The sequence below is a fragment of the Chelonoidis abingdonii genome, chromosome 3 (genome assembly GCF_003597395.2).
Source record: "Chelonoidis abingdonii isolate Lonesome George chromosome 3, CheloAbing_2.0, whole genome shotgun sequence".
Taxonomy (NCBI): Eukaryota; Metazoa; Chordata; order Testudines; family Testudinidae; genus Chelonoidis; species Chelonoidis abingdonii.
In genome coordinates, this window is record NC_133771.1 from 163,520,918 (window position 1) to 163,538,513 (window position 17,596).

At 44.0% G+C, this 17,596-nt stretch overlaps 1 protein-coding gene across 1 annotated transcript in view; it reads right to left on the reverse strand.

Annotated features, from left to right (window-relative positions):
- Positions 1 to 17,596, reverse strand: part of XDH (xanthine dehydrogenase) — an 81,444-nt gene that overhangs the window by 39,098 nt on the left and 24,750 nt on the right. Inside the window, 7 exon segments of the mRNA XM_032798233.2 lie at positions 3,975 to 4,144; positions 4,921 to 5,010; positions 5,703 to 5,877; positions 6,837 to 7,021; positions 12,184 to 12,293; positions 14,395 to 14,488; positions 16,330 to 16,481. Coding sequence (XP_032654124.2) covers positions 3,975 to 4,144; positions 4,921 to 5,010; positions 5,703 to 5,877; positions 6,837 to 7,021; positions 12,184 to 12,293; positions 14,395 to 14,488; positions 16,330 to 16,481 — 976 coding nt within the window.

Sequence of the window (17,596 nt, forward strand, 5' to 3'; positions counted from 1 at the left end):
CCGGTGAGGAGGAGGAGGAGAGTCCGGGAACCACAGTCTCCTCCTGAGGTTCTTGCTCCAGAGGGGGGGCAGTTTCTGGGGCGGCCTCAGGGTCGTGGGTCGCAGTTGACCTGTCGTCATCTTGTGGTGGGCGACTGACAGTGGCCTCCCGCACTCGACGGGCGGCTGATGCAGACCGGGCCAGCGTGGTGGGATCGCCTTGGGCTTGGTGGTAGGCCCAAGGCGTCCAGAAGGACCACTGTTGCGGCTGTTCCAGACCTTGGTGTTCCGCCACATCCCCATAGAAGGCGCTGTCCGGGTGAGACGAACCCGAGGGATGTCTCGACAGCCAAGGTGGAGCGGATAGCCATGAATCCGGTACCGGGCGTCGGGTTGTGTTGGCGAACGGTGCCGGGAGTCGTACCTGTGCTGGGACCGGGACCTGCGACCAGCACGGTGCCGGGAGGTCGACCGGGATCTAGAGTAGTGACGGTAAGAAGGGCTCCGTTGATGGCGGTGCCAGGAGGTAGACCGTCGCGTTGAGGAGCGGTCTGGTGATCTGGACCAGTGCCGCGAGTACGACCGGCGCCGAGAGTGGGATCGGTGCCGGGACTGCGAGCGGTGTCGTGAAGGAGATCGGCGATGCGAGCGGGAGCGGTGCCGTGACCTTGATCGTGATCAGCGCTTGTCCGCTGCTCCGACGGACAATGGCCTAAGCATCGCTGGCTTCCCTGCCGACGAGAGAACCCGCACCGGCGGTGCCGGGGGTTGAGGTAGGGAAGGCTCAGTGAAGGCTATAAGTTCCCTCGCCGACGCAAAGGTCTCTGGCGTAGTGGGAACGGTGAGCTCGACCAGGGCATCCGCCGGGGAGCTGTCTTGCACCGGACTCGACGGCTCTTGCCTGCCCGGAGTCGACGGTGCTGGGATAACCGGTGCCGTGGCAGATGGCGGTGCCGGCCGGCACGGTTTCCTATGCTCAGACTGCGGTGCAGTAGCTGCCGCCGCAGGAGCCTTCAACTTCTTCACCTTTGGCGAAAGGGAGCGGTGCCGGGCTGGCTTCTGCGCCGGAGACAGATGGTGACGCGGTGTTCTGGCAGCACCGGTCGTCTCCGGTGCCGATGAAGAACTTCTGCCTGGTGCAGACTGCGGTGCGCTCGGTGCCGGAGCTGCAGGGGTCAGCGCCGCCTCCATGAGGAGCTGCTTTAAGCGCGAGTCCCGCTCCTTTTTTGTCCTGGGCTTAAACGACTTACAGATCCGGCACTTGTCAGTGAGATGGGATTCCCCCAAGCACTTTAGGCAACGGTCATGGGGGTCTCCCGTTGGCATCGGCCGACGGCAGGCCGAGCACTGTTTGAAGCCGGGAGTGCCAGGCATGAGCCCGGGTCCCGGTAGGGGTGAGGAAGATTAAACCTCAGCCCTCAACTATATACAAAAAACTACTCTAATAACTAGAACTAACAACTATGAATTAAGACTAACTACAAAATTAACTAACAACTAGAGATGAGAAACGGGTGAAACACTAGGGAAGTGGAGGTCAGCTAAGCCGCACTCCACTGTTCCAACGACCGACATGGGCGGTAAGAAGGAACTGAGGAGCGGACGGGTCGGCAGGGGTATATAAGCGGTGCCGCAAAGGCGCCACGCCAGGGGGCGCCTGCTGACCCGCCGGGTGTTGCTAGGGGAAAATTCTTCCGACGAACGTGCACGCGGCGCGCGCACACCTACTTGGAATGGATATGAGCAAGCACTCGAAGAAGAACCTGGGATTCCTCTGGGACAAAAGGTGCAACATAAACACAATAAACAGGTCTATTTATCAACACTGAGACGCACCCCCCTCTGAGGAGAAACAGGGCCAGTTGTCTGGACGATGCTTGGGTCCTAAGCGTTCATTTATGATTGATGTGCATTTGTCTGGATATGAAAGAAAAGGAAAATCCAAAGACAAAAGATTTCATTAAATGTCTTCATTGGTCACCAAATGAGGTATTTAGCCAAACATTTGTCTTCAGAAGCTGTATACAGACGTACCATTAAATGTTTGTAAGTGATGGATGGAACAATGACCAAAAAACCCGTAGAACAGTTGATTTTTATAAAAAGCTTTTCATAAAAACATATTACAAGAGACATTAGAGCTCACTCTGCAGCATTTTGTGATGTCAACATGTAATTGCCTGGATTAACAATGGAACCATTTGACATAGAAAGGGCTGTGGTTTGTTTGCCCCGACTGAATGATGTATTGTCTTCGGCAAAATAGCTGCAGTATTATCACAGTCTGTTGGTTTAGGTTTCTAAAACTCCCACACAAATTGAGCCCTAAAGTGGTAGTTTGTGAAAAGCCAGTAGCTCATCAGGATGCATAAAAAGAACATCTTACATTATAAACTGGGGAGTCTGAACGATCACACATGAACTCTCACACAATCAGGAGCTGAAGGCCATTCCATATTTCACTGACCAGTTCATTTTCCTCTATTCAAATATGACCCACAAATGATCTCCAAGCCAGTAATATACAAGCACACACGCACACACACACTTTTGCTAAATGATTATTGCTTGAGACACAGTGGGTGAAATCCTATTCCTGTTGAAGTTAATGGGAGTTCACCCAGTGAATCTATAGGCTGATATGCTTTCCTCCAGATCTGAGTAACTATTCTCCTGGCTCCTCTACAACTTGGAATGACTTTACTGTTTGCAACGCATACACAATACGCACAAATAGAGTAGGCAAGGCATCCACCAGAAAATACTGTACACTGTAGGGAAGGATCCATATTTCTTCAAGGAGGATAAATAAGATGGTCTTCTCCATCTCTAAAGGCCACATCTACACAATAAGTACAACTGTGTTTTGTAATCAGTTCACAAAATTCTATGCCCAAGTTACAACATCAGTGATTGAGTTATCACCACACAGGAACTTATTTCCCAACCAGTGGGTCAACCAAGTTTGTGCAGCCATGTTTACTACACTGCCTGACATGTATTAATGCATTCTGGGGAAAATCTGGGGAGCTATCCCATAGTGCCTGAGGAAGGGAAAGAATGCCTAAAGGAAATTCACACAGCAGCAAGTGGGGCAATGCACTCCAGGGTGTCCTGCCCCATAGAGAATTAGGAGAAAGAAGAACCAACTAACTCAGTTACACAGAGAGTTAGGGGGTCCAGTCAACACTGCAAAATAAATTTTCTGTCATCATGTGCCAGGCTAGGACACAGGCAGCTGATCATGTGCCAGTGTTGCATTAGCCATGCTGTGTCTGGACAAAACATGTCTAGAGCCAACTGTCTTTCTAGTTAGTAAGGATGTGTATAATTTGTATAGTGTACAAAGAGCTTTATTCCTATCATTAGAAACTCATTCATCCATTCAATTATCATTCCACTGAGGCATGAGCCTGTCCAGATCAGGTGTGCAGCGTTATGTATTTAAGGTAAAAGACTGAAGAACAGGACAGAGGCCCAAAGGAATGCAATCCTGCATTACCAAATGAGTGCTGATGTGCAGCGACCCGTTGCTCCTGCCTAAAAGGTCAGCATGAAGCTAAGCAGGTCCCAACTGCGCATGGAGAATGGTATTTAAATCCATGTACCCTCAGACACACCCATTCAGTGCCCATCCCTCTCTCCATTTTTACCCTGCACTCTTGAGAATAAAAAAGTGCAAGCCAAAGGACATGAGACTTCCCTCTGCTTCGTGCAGAAGGCTTTGCCTAGAACTAAACTCACATCCATGCTGGAGAACGGCACTAATTTCACACTCACTGCTGGACACAATGTGTGCATGAGCAGGAATGTTTTTTTTTTCGTTTTTTTTAATATTTCCTTTAGGGCACAAACAGCTGCAACTTCCTATGCTCAACAGTTCAACTGCAGCTAATGATACTCACTTAGCTAGAACTTCCTCGGAGAACATCCTCCAGCCCAACAGGAATGCTGGGTACACAATACAAACACCAGTGCACAAAAAGGGCACTTACATAATTTTGGCATGGGCTTTTGTGCTGGTGACCAGTGTTAAGTAGCGTTCGTTTTCATAGCAAGGTATGTCATCACAATAGACAGCCTCTCCGCATGCCTGTTTGGCTGCTGAAAGGTGCACCATGGGCCGTCCCACCATATCTTCCACAGACTGTCCTGCAGGCACTTCCTGTAACAAAACACACACTAGGTATCCTTGCTCCTACCATAGGATACCCAGATGTTGAGGCTGGGAGGTTGGGGGCAGGCATCTCCTATGACAGTGATGGGGGAAGTAGGAAGTAGTTGGAGTGGGGAAGGGCAAAGTAAATATGGGTGAGTGAGTATGAGAGTGGAAGAGGACGATGTTGTGGTAGAGAAAGAGATGGGGCAGGGAAATCTGGCTTAAAGACAACTCTAAGCTAAGGAGAAGAGAAGGGTTTGAAGTGTTCTTTGACACGATCCAACAGCTTGAAGGGAGGACTAGCATGGGACAGTGCAAATTTAAAAGCATCTTCCCCTCTCTGCTGAGCAGAACTGGCCATGAGTGGAGGGTTAATGTTAGCAGGCAGGGGGTGTTTGTAGATATGAAGACAGAGGTAGAAGGGAGCCAGCCCAAGAGGTTTGGGAAGCAGAAGCACAGTTTTGAATTGAATTTGGAACTGGATGGGTAGCCAGTGAATTTGACAAGGACGGGGGGGACGATGGAGCTGAATGGAAAGAGCTCTCTAGCTGTAGCCTGCTGGGAGTCACACACTTAGACAATCAGGTTTCTGGAAAACTAAGGGAGAGAACATCATAGTACTCCAGTGAGGAAGTGCTTAAAGCCTCAATAAAGATCTCAACTGTGACAGAATCCAGGCATGCAAGGACAAATGCTGGCCATGCTCAGGAGGTGAAATAGAATAGGGTGAGTCTGGAATCACATAGGAGGCAAGCCTGAACCGTGTGCATATCACTACTTACTTGGAAGAGTTGGACATTGGCAACAGGATCTTTATGAAACACCTCAGTGGCACTCACGTCTTTGGAGGGGACCAACTCAACAAGGTTATTCTGCCAAAGACAGGTTAAAAAATGACCATCCCTTTTATCTGTTTTCTGTTTCCCTTTTCTCATGTCTCCCAGTTAGTCTCTGGTCTCTTCCTCTTTTTCACCTAACTGTCATCCCAGACTGTGCAATTTCACATCTAACATGGTTCTGTCTGCCGATGTAAACCCATCAGTTCAGTGGTGTCCCCTTTACAGGATGGTCCACATAAAGAAGTTAGACAACAGCTACTTTAGCTTAGGCAGTAGAGGCTCATGCTCTTAGCAGAGAGGGTTCAGTCCCCAGTAGGCTCATCCATCTTTGTACAATGCAAGAGGCAATGTTGTCACAGGCTCCTATGGATAGCAACAACCCTGACAACAGTGTGTGGAGAGAGCAGGAACCTAGGAGCCCACTTGCCTGCTACAGAGCACAGCCCACTGTAGGAGAAGTGAGGGTGGTTGAGCTAGTGGATCTGCTAGGCAGATGCTCTGATCTTTATCCTACACAGAAGAAGCAGCAGCTATTATAACACAGAGCAGCTTGACAGAATGGATTCCTTCTGCACCCTCTCCCCAGCACAGGGACTGTGCACTGAAAACAGCACTTTTCACTATGTGCTGAGAATCTGCCCACTCTGTCTGGGTTCAGTTCCACCATGCCATCTTTTATTTAACCCTCTCTATTCCAGCCCCAGCAAGGGGAAAGCAGCACTCACATTCCCATTGGGTGGCTTGTTTAATTTCTGAAGCACTATCAGATAAAATTTAAAGAAGAAACTGAGCGTAAGCGTGCGTCGGAATTCCACCATCCCACCAGGAGCTGAAGGAGACAGGTTCATCTCATCTGCCAACAGGCGGCAGGCTTCCTGCAGCAGATTTTCATTCCACTCTCTGCACAGGAACAAATAAATAAATAACAACAATAATAATATAGAGCACCTCCCTAGCACTCTATATTGTCAAAACATTTGCCAGACATTCACTAACTAATCCTTCCAACACCTCAGCATGAAATCCTCACAATGACAAATCTCTGTCTCATTTCTCATGCATTACCCTAGCAGAACTCCCACTGATTTAATTAAAATTAAGTTGCTCTGCAACTGCATAACTGAGACCATTTCTCCATAGTACCTGCTCTGCTTCTGCTCTCTAAAATACTCCCCTGGTAGCCACCATGGCAATGGTATAATCAACAACATTCCAACAGATTGTTTTTCCATCAGAAGATGCTGATTCGATGAAATTGAAAAGTTCCTCCTGGGGAATGTAACGATTTCTTCAATATTTAGGAATTACAAAATGTTTCATTTCAACTGTTTTGATTATATATGATATAAAAGTCTAAATGATAAATTGCAAAGGGAATTTTTGGAATACTTTGTTTCTCTAAAAATTCTGAAATTTCTGCTTTTCATCATGATTCAGGACTAAATAAAATTTGAAAATCTCGGAATTTCTCACAGGACAAGAATTCTATTTTTTGACCAGCTCAACCAGTGTATTCAAACAAACAGTGGCAGATCTAAAACATGGCTATGGCTTAATGAAATAGCATAAGTGACAGATTCCACAGTTCTTTGAGGGTGCCTTAGTCCTTGTAAGGAGTACTGGAAATCACATGAGATCATGAAGAGGTCTGGGTAAGGTCAGACAAACCCCCAGATCTATGCAGGGTTTTATCCAAACTTCTCACTCTTCTGTCCCTTGTTTTTCACTACCTCTTACGCATACCGTAAGTGAGGTTTCAGAAAATTTGGTCTGCTACTATAAAAATAACCCTTTAAAATGAACACTGTTGCACTAAGAGGCCCTTTTGTGCTAAAAAGATCAGATTAGGATTCTCCTACCTGCTGATAAGATCCCGGCAAGTTTTTTCTGCCAGTACGGTTGTGGGAGCCATTCCTCCATAGCTCAGCTTAATCTCCTGGACTCGGTTGCTACCTTCTTGAAACAAGACTCTCATTCCACAGGTCACTATAGCAATGTCATCCTCCCGACGGGAAGCCTGCTTGAAGGCTGAGAAATACTCATCCTAGAGGAAGAGAAAGAATTTGTTTTCAACTTGGGTCACAAGCAAGGCCAGCAGAATGTGGACAGCCTAGTAATCTATCCCTGTGACCAGAATACCCAAGAGAATCCCAGATGGAGAGCTGACTGCATTCTGAATGAGGAATCATGCTTCAGACAAGACCATTTTTCACATGATTCAAAGCTGGGTGCTAGGCCAGCTAAGAAAGGTCCAGTCCATCAGCTGTTATAAAGTCACTCACTCTGCCTGGGAAGGTTTGAAAACTGTTAGGGAATATTCTTTTGATACTTGTCCTCTCTCTTCTCTAGCCTTGGAAAAGAAATTAATGACTATGGATTTTCACACTCCAGCTATATGAGTAACTGATTTTTTGGTTCACTGGCCAAACCAAAACATTATTTTAAAAAAAAAGTTTTAATTTTTTGGCAAACCAATAAGTTGAAAAAATTTTGTGTGTCTGGAAAAAATGTTTCATGCAAAACTAAACATTTCATTTTGTTTTTGAGAATTTTTACCTTTTAAAAACATGAAATAAAACTAAAGTGGATTTCTAAATGAAAAGCCATTTCTATCCAAAACAATCAAACCACTTCAACAGCAAATGTCAAAATGACATGCTTTGATTTTTTTGTGAAATTTTTCATTTTTTTTTGAGCGAAACAATTTGGCAAATTCAACATGAATTCATTAAATGTTTGGGTCACCACCTCTGCCTTTTTTTTTTTTTGGGGGGGGAGAAAAAAGCTTCAGAGGAAAAATTTCATCCAGCTCTATTTCCCTCTCTCAACAATTCCATCTTTTTCTCATGTTAATTAAATACAGGCCTGATTTAAAAAAAATTAGATCCAAATAACCTCAGATCTAGGGAATCCTTGAAATTTTAACTCAAATGCAGGACTAAATTTCACACCTGGCTCCCAGCTCTAAAATGGGTCAGACTAAGAGCATGGATCCAAACACCTCTTAACTTGTTCGTTCAGTTTGTTCTCCGCCAGGGCTTTATCCAGTCTCCAGCAATGGGGCTTCCATCATTCCTTTTACTTTTTAAAAAAATCTCAGGCAGTTCTCTTCAGCAGATCCTAGTATCTGGCATGGACTCCCTGTACTGCTCCAACTTATTGCCTCTTTGCCTCAGTCCAAAATATTCCTCTTCTTTTCTCCCTTGCTTTCATCTCTTAATTTCTGCCTACTCCTTATAACTAACTGCTCAAAGTTTTTCACCCTGCAAGCCAAATTTTGAGTGAGGCTCCATTTATTAATTAATTAATTAACAAGAACTGCAGGTGGATCAAAGTGTGCACTCAAAAGCCAACATGCATGTGTGTAAAACAGGCAATTGCCGAATTGCTGAGCTAAACACAGATTAAGGGAAATCAGCTAAACATTTGGGGCCAGAATCTAAGGCTATGTCTACACTACCACTTATGTTGGCAAATGTTATATCGCTCAGGGGTGTGAATATTCCACACCCACACACCCAAGTGACATACATTACATTGGCATATGGGCTAGTGTGCACAGCACTATGTAGCGGGAGAGCGTCTACCTCTGCTTGTTGCGGGTGGATTAATTATGCCGACGGGAGAGCCGCTTCAGGACAGATCTTACAGAGGCGCAGCTGCATCAGTACAGCTGTGCCACTGTAAGCTCACTAGTGTATACATACCTTAGTGTAAATCAGTATAGCTCCAGGGGCACAAAGGAACCCAGTCCTGCTTGACTGGGACTGCTGATGTGTGGCTACAACTTACTCCTGTCTAAAAGGTCAGCATGCAGCTAAACTTGTCCAAACTGCACACAGAGAATGGCATTTGATGGAATAAGGGAGTTGGTGGGCAAGGGGCTTGCGACTTTGTTCTGCCCAGTGCAGAGGACTTTGCCAAGTACTTGACTCACATCTATGCTGGAGCATAACAGCTGCCTCGCATTCCTGCTGTGTACCAGGAGTGCACTAGCAGGAACCTTTTCTTTTTCAGAATATTTTCTTTAGGGCACAAATAGCTGCAACATACAAAGCACACCAGTTCACCTGCAACTAATGATGCTCAATGTGTACAAATAATGCCAGCTTCAACTAGCTGATAGGGAGGGTCTTAGTTCATACTGGACCTAGTCTTTCCCTGCCATGCACGGTATGAGAAACTCCCACTGAAATTACTGGTATCCTGCGGTAAGCAAAGAATCAGTCCCTTTATGTCACTCTTTTTAAGTGGTTTCCTGTAAAGAGTGTTCAGTGACAGCATGTATGCAAGACACTGAGCAGCAGAAAGTTCTGGTCAGTTAATTATTTCCTGGCAGCAGCAGCCAGAAGTGATCCCTCTATTGTTCGTAATGAGTGCACTCTCTCAAGGGCCTGGTTTTGTGCATTGCAAACTCATTACTGGAAGTGCACAGCTGAAGCTTTCATTTCACATCCTGCATGCATCTTTCCACACATGGCCCTAATTAGTGGGCAGCCAGCAGATAATATGAGAGCAGCATGTATTGGTGCCCTCCTTGCCAGCACATCTCAGTGCACTTTGCTTGTTACACTACTTAACTATCAGAAAAGAGGAAATGCAGCCTCTGCCCTCACTTTGCATTTCAATGAGCTTTCCAGTAATGAAATGACAGTGAGAGGTTGACACTCAGCAAATCTCCTGCAGACTCCATATCTGAGGCTATGTCTTCACTGCCCAAAAGGTGCGGTTTTTACAGTGAGATAACTAACACAAGCTAAACAAGGCACTTGCAGCTTGCCCCACCATGTACCTACGCAAGGTCAACACTATGTTCCCCCAACACACTGCTGACCTTGGCTAGCTATACTATGGTAAAACTACCATGCCTTGTCTCCACTAGGATTTTACAGTGGTTAGCTAACTTGCATTAGTTATTTGGCAGTAAAAACCCACATCTTTTTGACTCCAAGCAGTGAAGACAAAGAGAGAAGAGGTTTTCCCGGTAGCAGCAGGAGTTACAGATGTAAATCAAATGACCCTTTTCTTTCCCCTCCCACACGTGTCAGATTGCAGCATCCCCATCTTATATCACATTAACAATGCCAGCTCAATGGACGAAGTGTAATAGCCAATGTTCACATTTTCAGAGACATCAGTGCCACATCAGCTTCTTCTCCCATCCCACCCACCCTTCTCCCTCCCGTCAATCATCACAAAAGAGGGAGGTCAGTGGAGATGTCTAATAATAACATTACAATTAGAGGATGCTAATTTGAGAAATGAAGGAGGGGTTGGTTGTCACCCTTTGAATTTTCTCCTGCTTTACATCATGAAGCTGAAGATACAGAGCAAAAATCAAGATGAAAAGATCCCAAAGTGTAGGTATACAAACTAGAGGGATCAGCATTCACCAATGAAATGCCATCTCCATGGGATAAAACAACAGTGTAACAAAACTACAACAACACTGAACAACAGTGAAGATTGCTGAACATGGGGCTTGAAATCTCTATTTTATTACACCAACTTTACACGGGTGTGACACCAGTGAAATCAACAGAATTACACCAGTATAAAACTGGTGTACCACAATGGAAAATTAGATTGTGTTAGCACTGTGTTAAAATTTAGGTTCTGAGGAGGCCAATTGTATGATTCATTATTGATAATGCTATACAGAGCCTTTTACTTCTGTGTGACTTGTTAAAATTTAAAACAAGCCAGTAGTGAACAGATCTGATCATTGTTCAGTCTAAAGTGAGTTTCATGGCCTCAGTCCAGGTCCCAGCAGAATAAAGTCCACATTGCAAAAACCACCATCCTGACCAGCCCCTCTGTTTACAGTCTCAGCAAATAGCCCAAGGACTGTATGGATAACAGAGATTGCACAACCTTCTTATTCTGAAAGACTAACTTTTCAGCGCACAGTCAAGAAACATAGATCCATAGATTCCATGGCCAGAAAGGACCATGGTGATCATCTTGTCTGACCTCCTGTATAGCATAGGCCATAGAACTTCTCCCAAAACAATTTCTACAGCTTTTAGAAAAGCATCCAATCTTGATTTAAAAATTGTCAGTGATGGAGAATCCACGACAATCCTTGGTAAACTGTTCCAATGGTTAATTACTTTAGAACTGCATGAGGAAGTTTGCAGTTCCACCAGCTTCACTGTGATGAACAGGGAACTTGAATCTGCAGGAATGTTAAACTAGCACCTTCGGACAGATCTAAACTCACCTGGGGGGAAAAAGAGCCCCAAAACACTCAGGTGAAACGTTCTACTGATCTGATTACTTCCTGTGCTAGTTAAAGGCCTGCATTTGGCAGGCTCCTCTCTCTGTTTTCACTTATGTATAGCTGTGCATTTCTCCATAATGCCTGCTTCCCCATGTCAGCCCTACTCTTGTGAGGAATGGCTCACAACTTCACTGGTCAACCGATCAATGCTCTGGTACTTTACCTCTCGAACTGTCATCCTGCTCCTTATGGAGATGGAACTGAACCACAACACCCCATCACAGTGCAAGTAGAATTGTTTTTGACAATTAACTAGCAGTGAAGAGTCCAAAAAACAGCTTTAGTGGGGAACTGGCTGAGGATAACAATCCCAGTTTGGGACTTTCTTGGTGAAATATCTTGTTAGACTAGCCAAAACACTGGGTAGAAAAGCCTTCAGCTTCTCCCACTCACATCTTTACGCACCTCCTAGAAAATCACCCAGAAGGATGTACAGATGTTCATAACACTTAAAATGTATTTTTTAAAATTATATTGTCAGATAGCTTCAGAGAACAATATTCTCAACTGTTGCAGTTAAAAATATTCCATTAATTTCCATTGGTTTGTTTTTATCTTCTGTGGTACCACCCACATTTCTTGATAGCCTAAAAGGTTAAGTACATGGAGAAGGTCTGTATGTGTCTGGTGGACAGACACTAGAAGAGACTTAAATAATGTCTGGAGTCCCTCATCTGGTGGCATATTACCATAGCCAAAATGAATACAGAACACTTGTGATCCAGAGGGGGGCAGCCATTCTAAAAATGATCTTCTTTCTAGCTGACCCTATAGGGGGCTAATTAAGCATATCTCTGCTGGAAGTCCATCTTCAAGGAAAGGTTAGTTTCGATTAGAAGCATTAGACATTTTGGGTCCCCTATAGGGGAACACCAGATCAGCTTTACACAGCTATTAGACTATTGTTAATTCCAGCATCTCACCTTCCTAGAGTAAGGCATCTCAATGGAAAGCAATATCTCCTCAGGCTTTAGTACTGTCTTTCTGTAACCAGTGAAGAACTTTTCATCCATCCTTATAGTTCTTCTGCCCTCTGTAGAACAAGGAGAGGAAAAATAAACAAATGATTGGGCAAGTGTATCAGGCAATAATCTCCCATTTCATCGAGGTAAAGAATTATTGTCAGGCATGTAGCGAGGACCTTGCAGTTATATAAACTAAATTTGATCTGATCTCTGTTATTTTTCCTCTTAATTTCTAACTCTTTTTAGCCAAATCCTAAACTACTTCTTCAAGTTCAGCTCAGTCCTTACACAGACACAACTTCCACTGATTTCTATGGGAGTTTTGCTTGCATAAGGACCAAGTTAAACAGGAAATAAAGATTTGAGGAGTGTCTCTTTGATCATAATTCATTCCAAACACGCAAGTGAATCAGTTTCCAACATCCCAATTAGGGATGTGTGAATAAATAATTTTTCAGTTTGCTGGCAATTCCAAAATATTGGAAAAAAATCATCTTCCAGAACACAATTTTTTTCAAAATCTTCAGCAAGTCAAAAAGTAAATAATACTAATTAATCATTTTGTTTTAAGTTCAAGCATTTTTTGACTTTTAAATTTTTCAAAAAATTAAAATGGAAGAAAATTTTAACTTTTTTGGAATTTTTTTTTAAGGGAGATTTTGGCTAAAACAATTTGACAAAACTAACACAAATTCCTAATGTTGTTGTAGCTGTGTTGGTCCCAGGATATCAGACCTGAAGAAGAGCTCTGTATACCTTGATAGCTTGTCTCTTTCACCAACAGAAGTTAGTACAATAAAAGATATTACCTTACCCATCTTGTCTCACAAGTTCCCAACACATTACAATGTTACTGAATCTTTATTCTTTTCCCCAAAACAGTTTTGGTTGAAAAATTTCAACCAGCACTTATCCCAATGTGCCTTTTTCACCATTCACAGGGGGAACATTACAAATCAGCACTTTTTCTTAATTCCCAAAAGGATCCTATTTAATCTAACCCCTTCAATGTCTTCTGAATAGCAAATACCATATATTATCTTTAACATATTTAGTACGATAGTATGAGTCAACAGTGTAGCACTGTTGCAAAAAAAAAAAAAATCATCATTCTGGGATGTATTTGCAAGAGTGTTGTAAGCAAGACCCGAGAAGTAATTCTTCCACTCTACTCTGTGCTGATTAGGCCTCAGCTGGAGTATTGTGTCCAGTTCTGGGAACCACATTTCAGAAAGGATGTGGACAAATTGGAGAAAGTCCAGAGAAGAGCAACAAAAATGATTAAATGTCTAGAAAACATGACCTGTGAGGGAAGATAGAAAAAATTGGGTTTGTTTAGTCTGGAAAAGAGAACACTGAGAGGGGACATGATAACAGTTTTCAAGTACATAAAAGGTTGTTACAAGGAAAAGGGAGAAAAATTGTTCTTGTTAACCTCTGAGGATACGACAAGAAGCAATGGTCTTAAATTGCAGCAAGCGCAAATTAGGTTGGACATTTAGGAAAACTTCCTGTCAGGGTGGTTAAACACTGGAATAAATTGCCCAAGGAGGTTGTGGAATCTCCATCACTGGAGATTTTTAAGGGGAGGTTAGCCAAACACCTGTCAGGGATGGTCTAAATAATACTTAGTCCTGCCATGAGTGCAGGGGACTGGACTAGATGAACTCTTGAGGTCCTTTCCAGTCCTATGAGTCTATCAAAAGTCAGGCAACAACTCTGATCTCAAAGACCCACAGGGATCATAGAGTCATAGAATTGCAGGACTGAAAGGGACCTTGAGAGGTCATCTAGTCCAGTCCCCTGCCCAGTCCATGGAATTATGAGAAAGATGGACTTCACTCCCACAGTCAACATAATCCCTTTACTTCTTCCTCAGGAATGAACCTTTTCAGTTAATTTTCTGTGTGTGTCAGGGGAGGAGGAAGGGGTGTTAGTGGGATTCCTTTGAACATCTGCCATAACAAAGGCAAAAGGGATTCTTTATTGAGACCGTTGAACTTGTGCTTCTCCCTGGCTGTTTAACACCCAGAAAAACTGAAACAGAGTCCCTAATGTAACATGCAGGGTTTTTTCTCCTATGTTCTGGCCTGAACTAAGCAGTCATAGGAAAGGACTACTGATTATCCTGCATCCCACACTGTCATTTAAAACTTTAAATAAACTTACCATTTGACACCAAAGTCAATTTGCTGCCACATGCCATAAAAACAGGGTTGAGATCAGAAATTGGACTAGCAGTCATTATATTTCCCCCAAGAGCCTGAAATAAAGTAAACCGAACACATGGTTTAGAAGACAGGTGGGAAGGTATGGTTAGTGCTACTTCACTAACTATCACTGATTCACATGTAACTCTGGAGCTTGTCTAGATTCAGGTTTTATTTGCTACCGTGACAATTTTAGGGCTTTAATTCAGTTCCAGTGATGAACACACAAAACCCACAGAGCCAGGATCAATCCTAAGGCATTTGATTGAAATGGTTTTCAAGGATGGTCCTTACCTGTACATAAAAAATGCCTCATGCTCTAATCATTCATGATAATGGTTCCAAAATTCAAACATTGGAGCCATGATGAAGGGCCTGATCCTGCAAGGTGCAGAGCACCTCCTGAGAAATGCTCAATGGCTCAGTTCTCATTGGCTGTGCTGGGAATTGAGGACACTTATAACCTTGCAGCATAAGGCCTCATGTCAGGTTTTTCAGCCTGCTTTAAAAGTGATTTTCTTATTTAACAGGTCTCTGAGCCTCAAAAAACATAGCCCTAGATAACTTGCAAAGCACAGAGGAGATATCTAGTAGGATCATTAGATGCTCTCATTCTTGGTTAGCCCTAAAAGCAGGGCTTGAACTGGGCTTTGCAGACTTCAGGGAAGATGCAGCTTCTAAGCGTCAAGGCAATATCAGCTTCCACACTCATCAGTGAGCAGGATGACCATGTTAGAGCCTCACTGAGGTATGACAGGCCTTTCCAACCCACCTCTGCCCATCTCTCATCTTCCTTACAGAGTCAAAACACTGTGGGCATCGGTAGACTCAGACCAGGAAAAAGCCACGTCAGGTCTGCTTTTCAGCACCCAAAGAGCACCTAGACCCAGGTACGGCCAGTGTCATTCAAACAGCTCTGTCGTAACACCACTCCAGATAAGCCTCTATTGAGGGCTGCCTTCTGAAGCTGTAACAGAGACTGTAGAAGACGGAGTCTTTTTTGCCTACAGAAGAATTATGGGGTCAATGCTCTGAGGCTTCCTGGTCAGGCTTTTGTTTTAATGACCCTTTGCAGTTTTGGATCCACCCTAAATGTTTCTTTGTTAAATGCCTCCTCATTTCCAGGCTGCTCTAGAGTTTTCCCATTTGTCTGGTAATAGTAATGAATGCAGTAGATTCCTTCTGCTTTTCCTTGGTGAGCTGCCTATGTCACATAGCAGTGGCGCTCAACCTTTCCAGACTACTCTACCCCTTTCAGGTATCTGATTGGTCTTGCGTACCCCCAAGTTTCACCTCACTTAAAAAGTACTTGCTTACAAAATCAGACAAAAAACATGAAAGAGTCACAGCGCACTATTACTGGAACATTGCTAATGTTCTGATTTTACTATATAATTATCAAATAAATCAATTGGAATGTAAATACTGTACTTACGTTTCAGTGTATAGTATAAAGTGCAGTATAAATAAATTATTGTGTGTATGAAATTTTAGTTGTACTGACTTCATTAGAGCTTTTTATGTAGCCTGTTATAAAACTGGGCAAATATCTGTATGAGTTGATTAACCCCATGGAAGACTTCTGAGTACCCCAGGGGTACGTGTACCCCTTGTTGAGAACCACTGTCAAATAGCAAACTAAGACAACACAAGGCAAAATAGTCTACAGCCTACACAGGCTTGCAGTAGAATTTTATTGGAAAAGAATCCACAAGCAAGGGACATCACGTCTTTCAAATAGGGGCACAATATCTTTCAGATGTCCTAGCATAATAAGAGAAGCACTAGGCATGTGATACTGTCAGGGTCAATTATTCAATCTGAATAATTTCCTCATTTAAGTTTCCTGCCCCTCCCTCCAGCATTAGCTCACTAACTTTCCTGAGTCACTTACTGCAACGTTTTTGATCTGTGGGCCTGCAAACCACCGCAGCTGTTCTAGTACAGCCTGGAACAATTCTGTTTTGTAGGAAGGAAGCTCAGCCACAGCTTTTTTCAGCACCACTTCTACACAGCTCAGAGTGCAGGCAGCACCAAAAGTAATACCTACAAGGGAGAACAACTTAATTTTTACCAACAGCCAATGTGTATGTTTCCCAGGAAGACAGTTACACCGGGGCACTTGCAGAGGAAGGTGCATGAGGCAATGCATTTTTCCCACAAAAAATTTTTTTCATTCATTCACTAATACCATTTTCCGGGTGAAATTTTTCAACCACTTCTGACCGAACATGCACCAAACCACACAGTTCACCAACAACAGGCACACGCACAAACTGCACCCACCAATTAGGAACCGCCCACAACTATACCAACCACCATTCTTATGCCAGCACTTACTGGGAGACTAAACTCACGTGGGAATTGCTCATAAGCTACAGAACCTTTCACTCATAGGTTGTCAGTGTGACCTACAAGTTGTTCCTATCTAATGGGAGCCCCTATCTAAGATGAGTCTGGTGCATTTAAATTCCAACTCTCACATAATATACTAAACACTAAGCTTTATATGAGTTGCTAGGCTCAACAAAGAGGTGAAGAACTGCACTGGACCATGGATACTGAATTACTTCTAGGGTATGTTTACACTGCAACCTAAGGCCATGCCTGAGCCTGGACTCAAGCCTAATCATTGACTACACTGCAAATGTACTAACTCAGGGCTTGGACCCAGGGTCTCAGGACCCTGCAGAGCTGGAGGAGCCATGCCTAAGTTATGTTGGGACCTAGGGTCCAAACCCTATTGCCCCGCTTGACTAGGATCCTGGCAGTCAGCCAGGAGTATCCCACAATTCCATGGGACAACTTCCTTACTCTTCTTTATCCCAGAAATCTGTGATCCACTCTATTGGAAATGGAAGCCACTCCGCCTTTGCGAGTGGCCGCCGCTAAGGTCAGCATTAACCTATTCTGTTCTGATCACCAATCTGCAAGCGCGCAAACAGAGAGCCTCCTGGGTTTGCAAAGGAGCACAGATTGATCATGCCTTTTGCAAAGCGAGCTGCTTCCTGCTAATGTGCAGGGTGGGCAATAAAGTTTTGACACAGTGCGCCAAGGTCATAGAGCTAGAGAAGTCATATTTGGGAGTGGGGGGAAGGAGAGAGAGTGCTAGGGACTCTGGGATATGGTTATTTTGACTTGGGTCTGCACCCTGCAGGGCG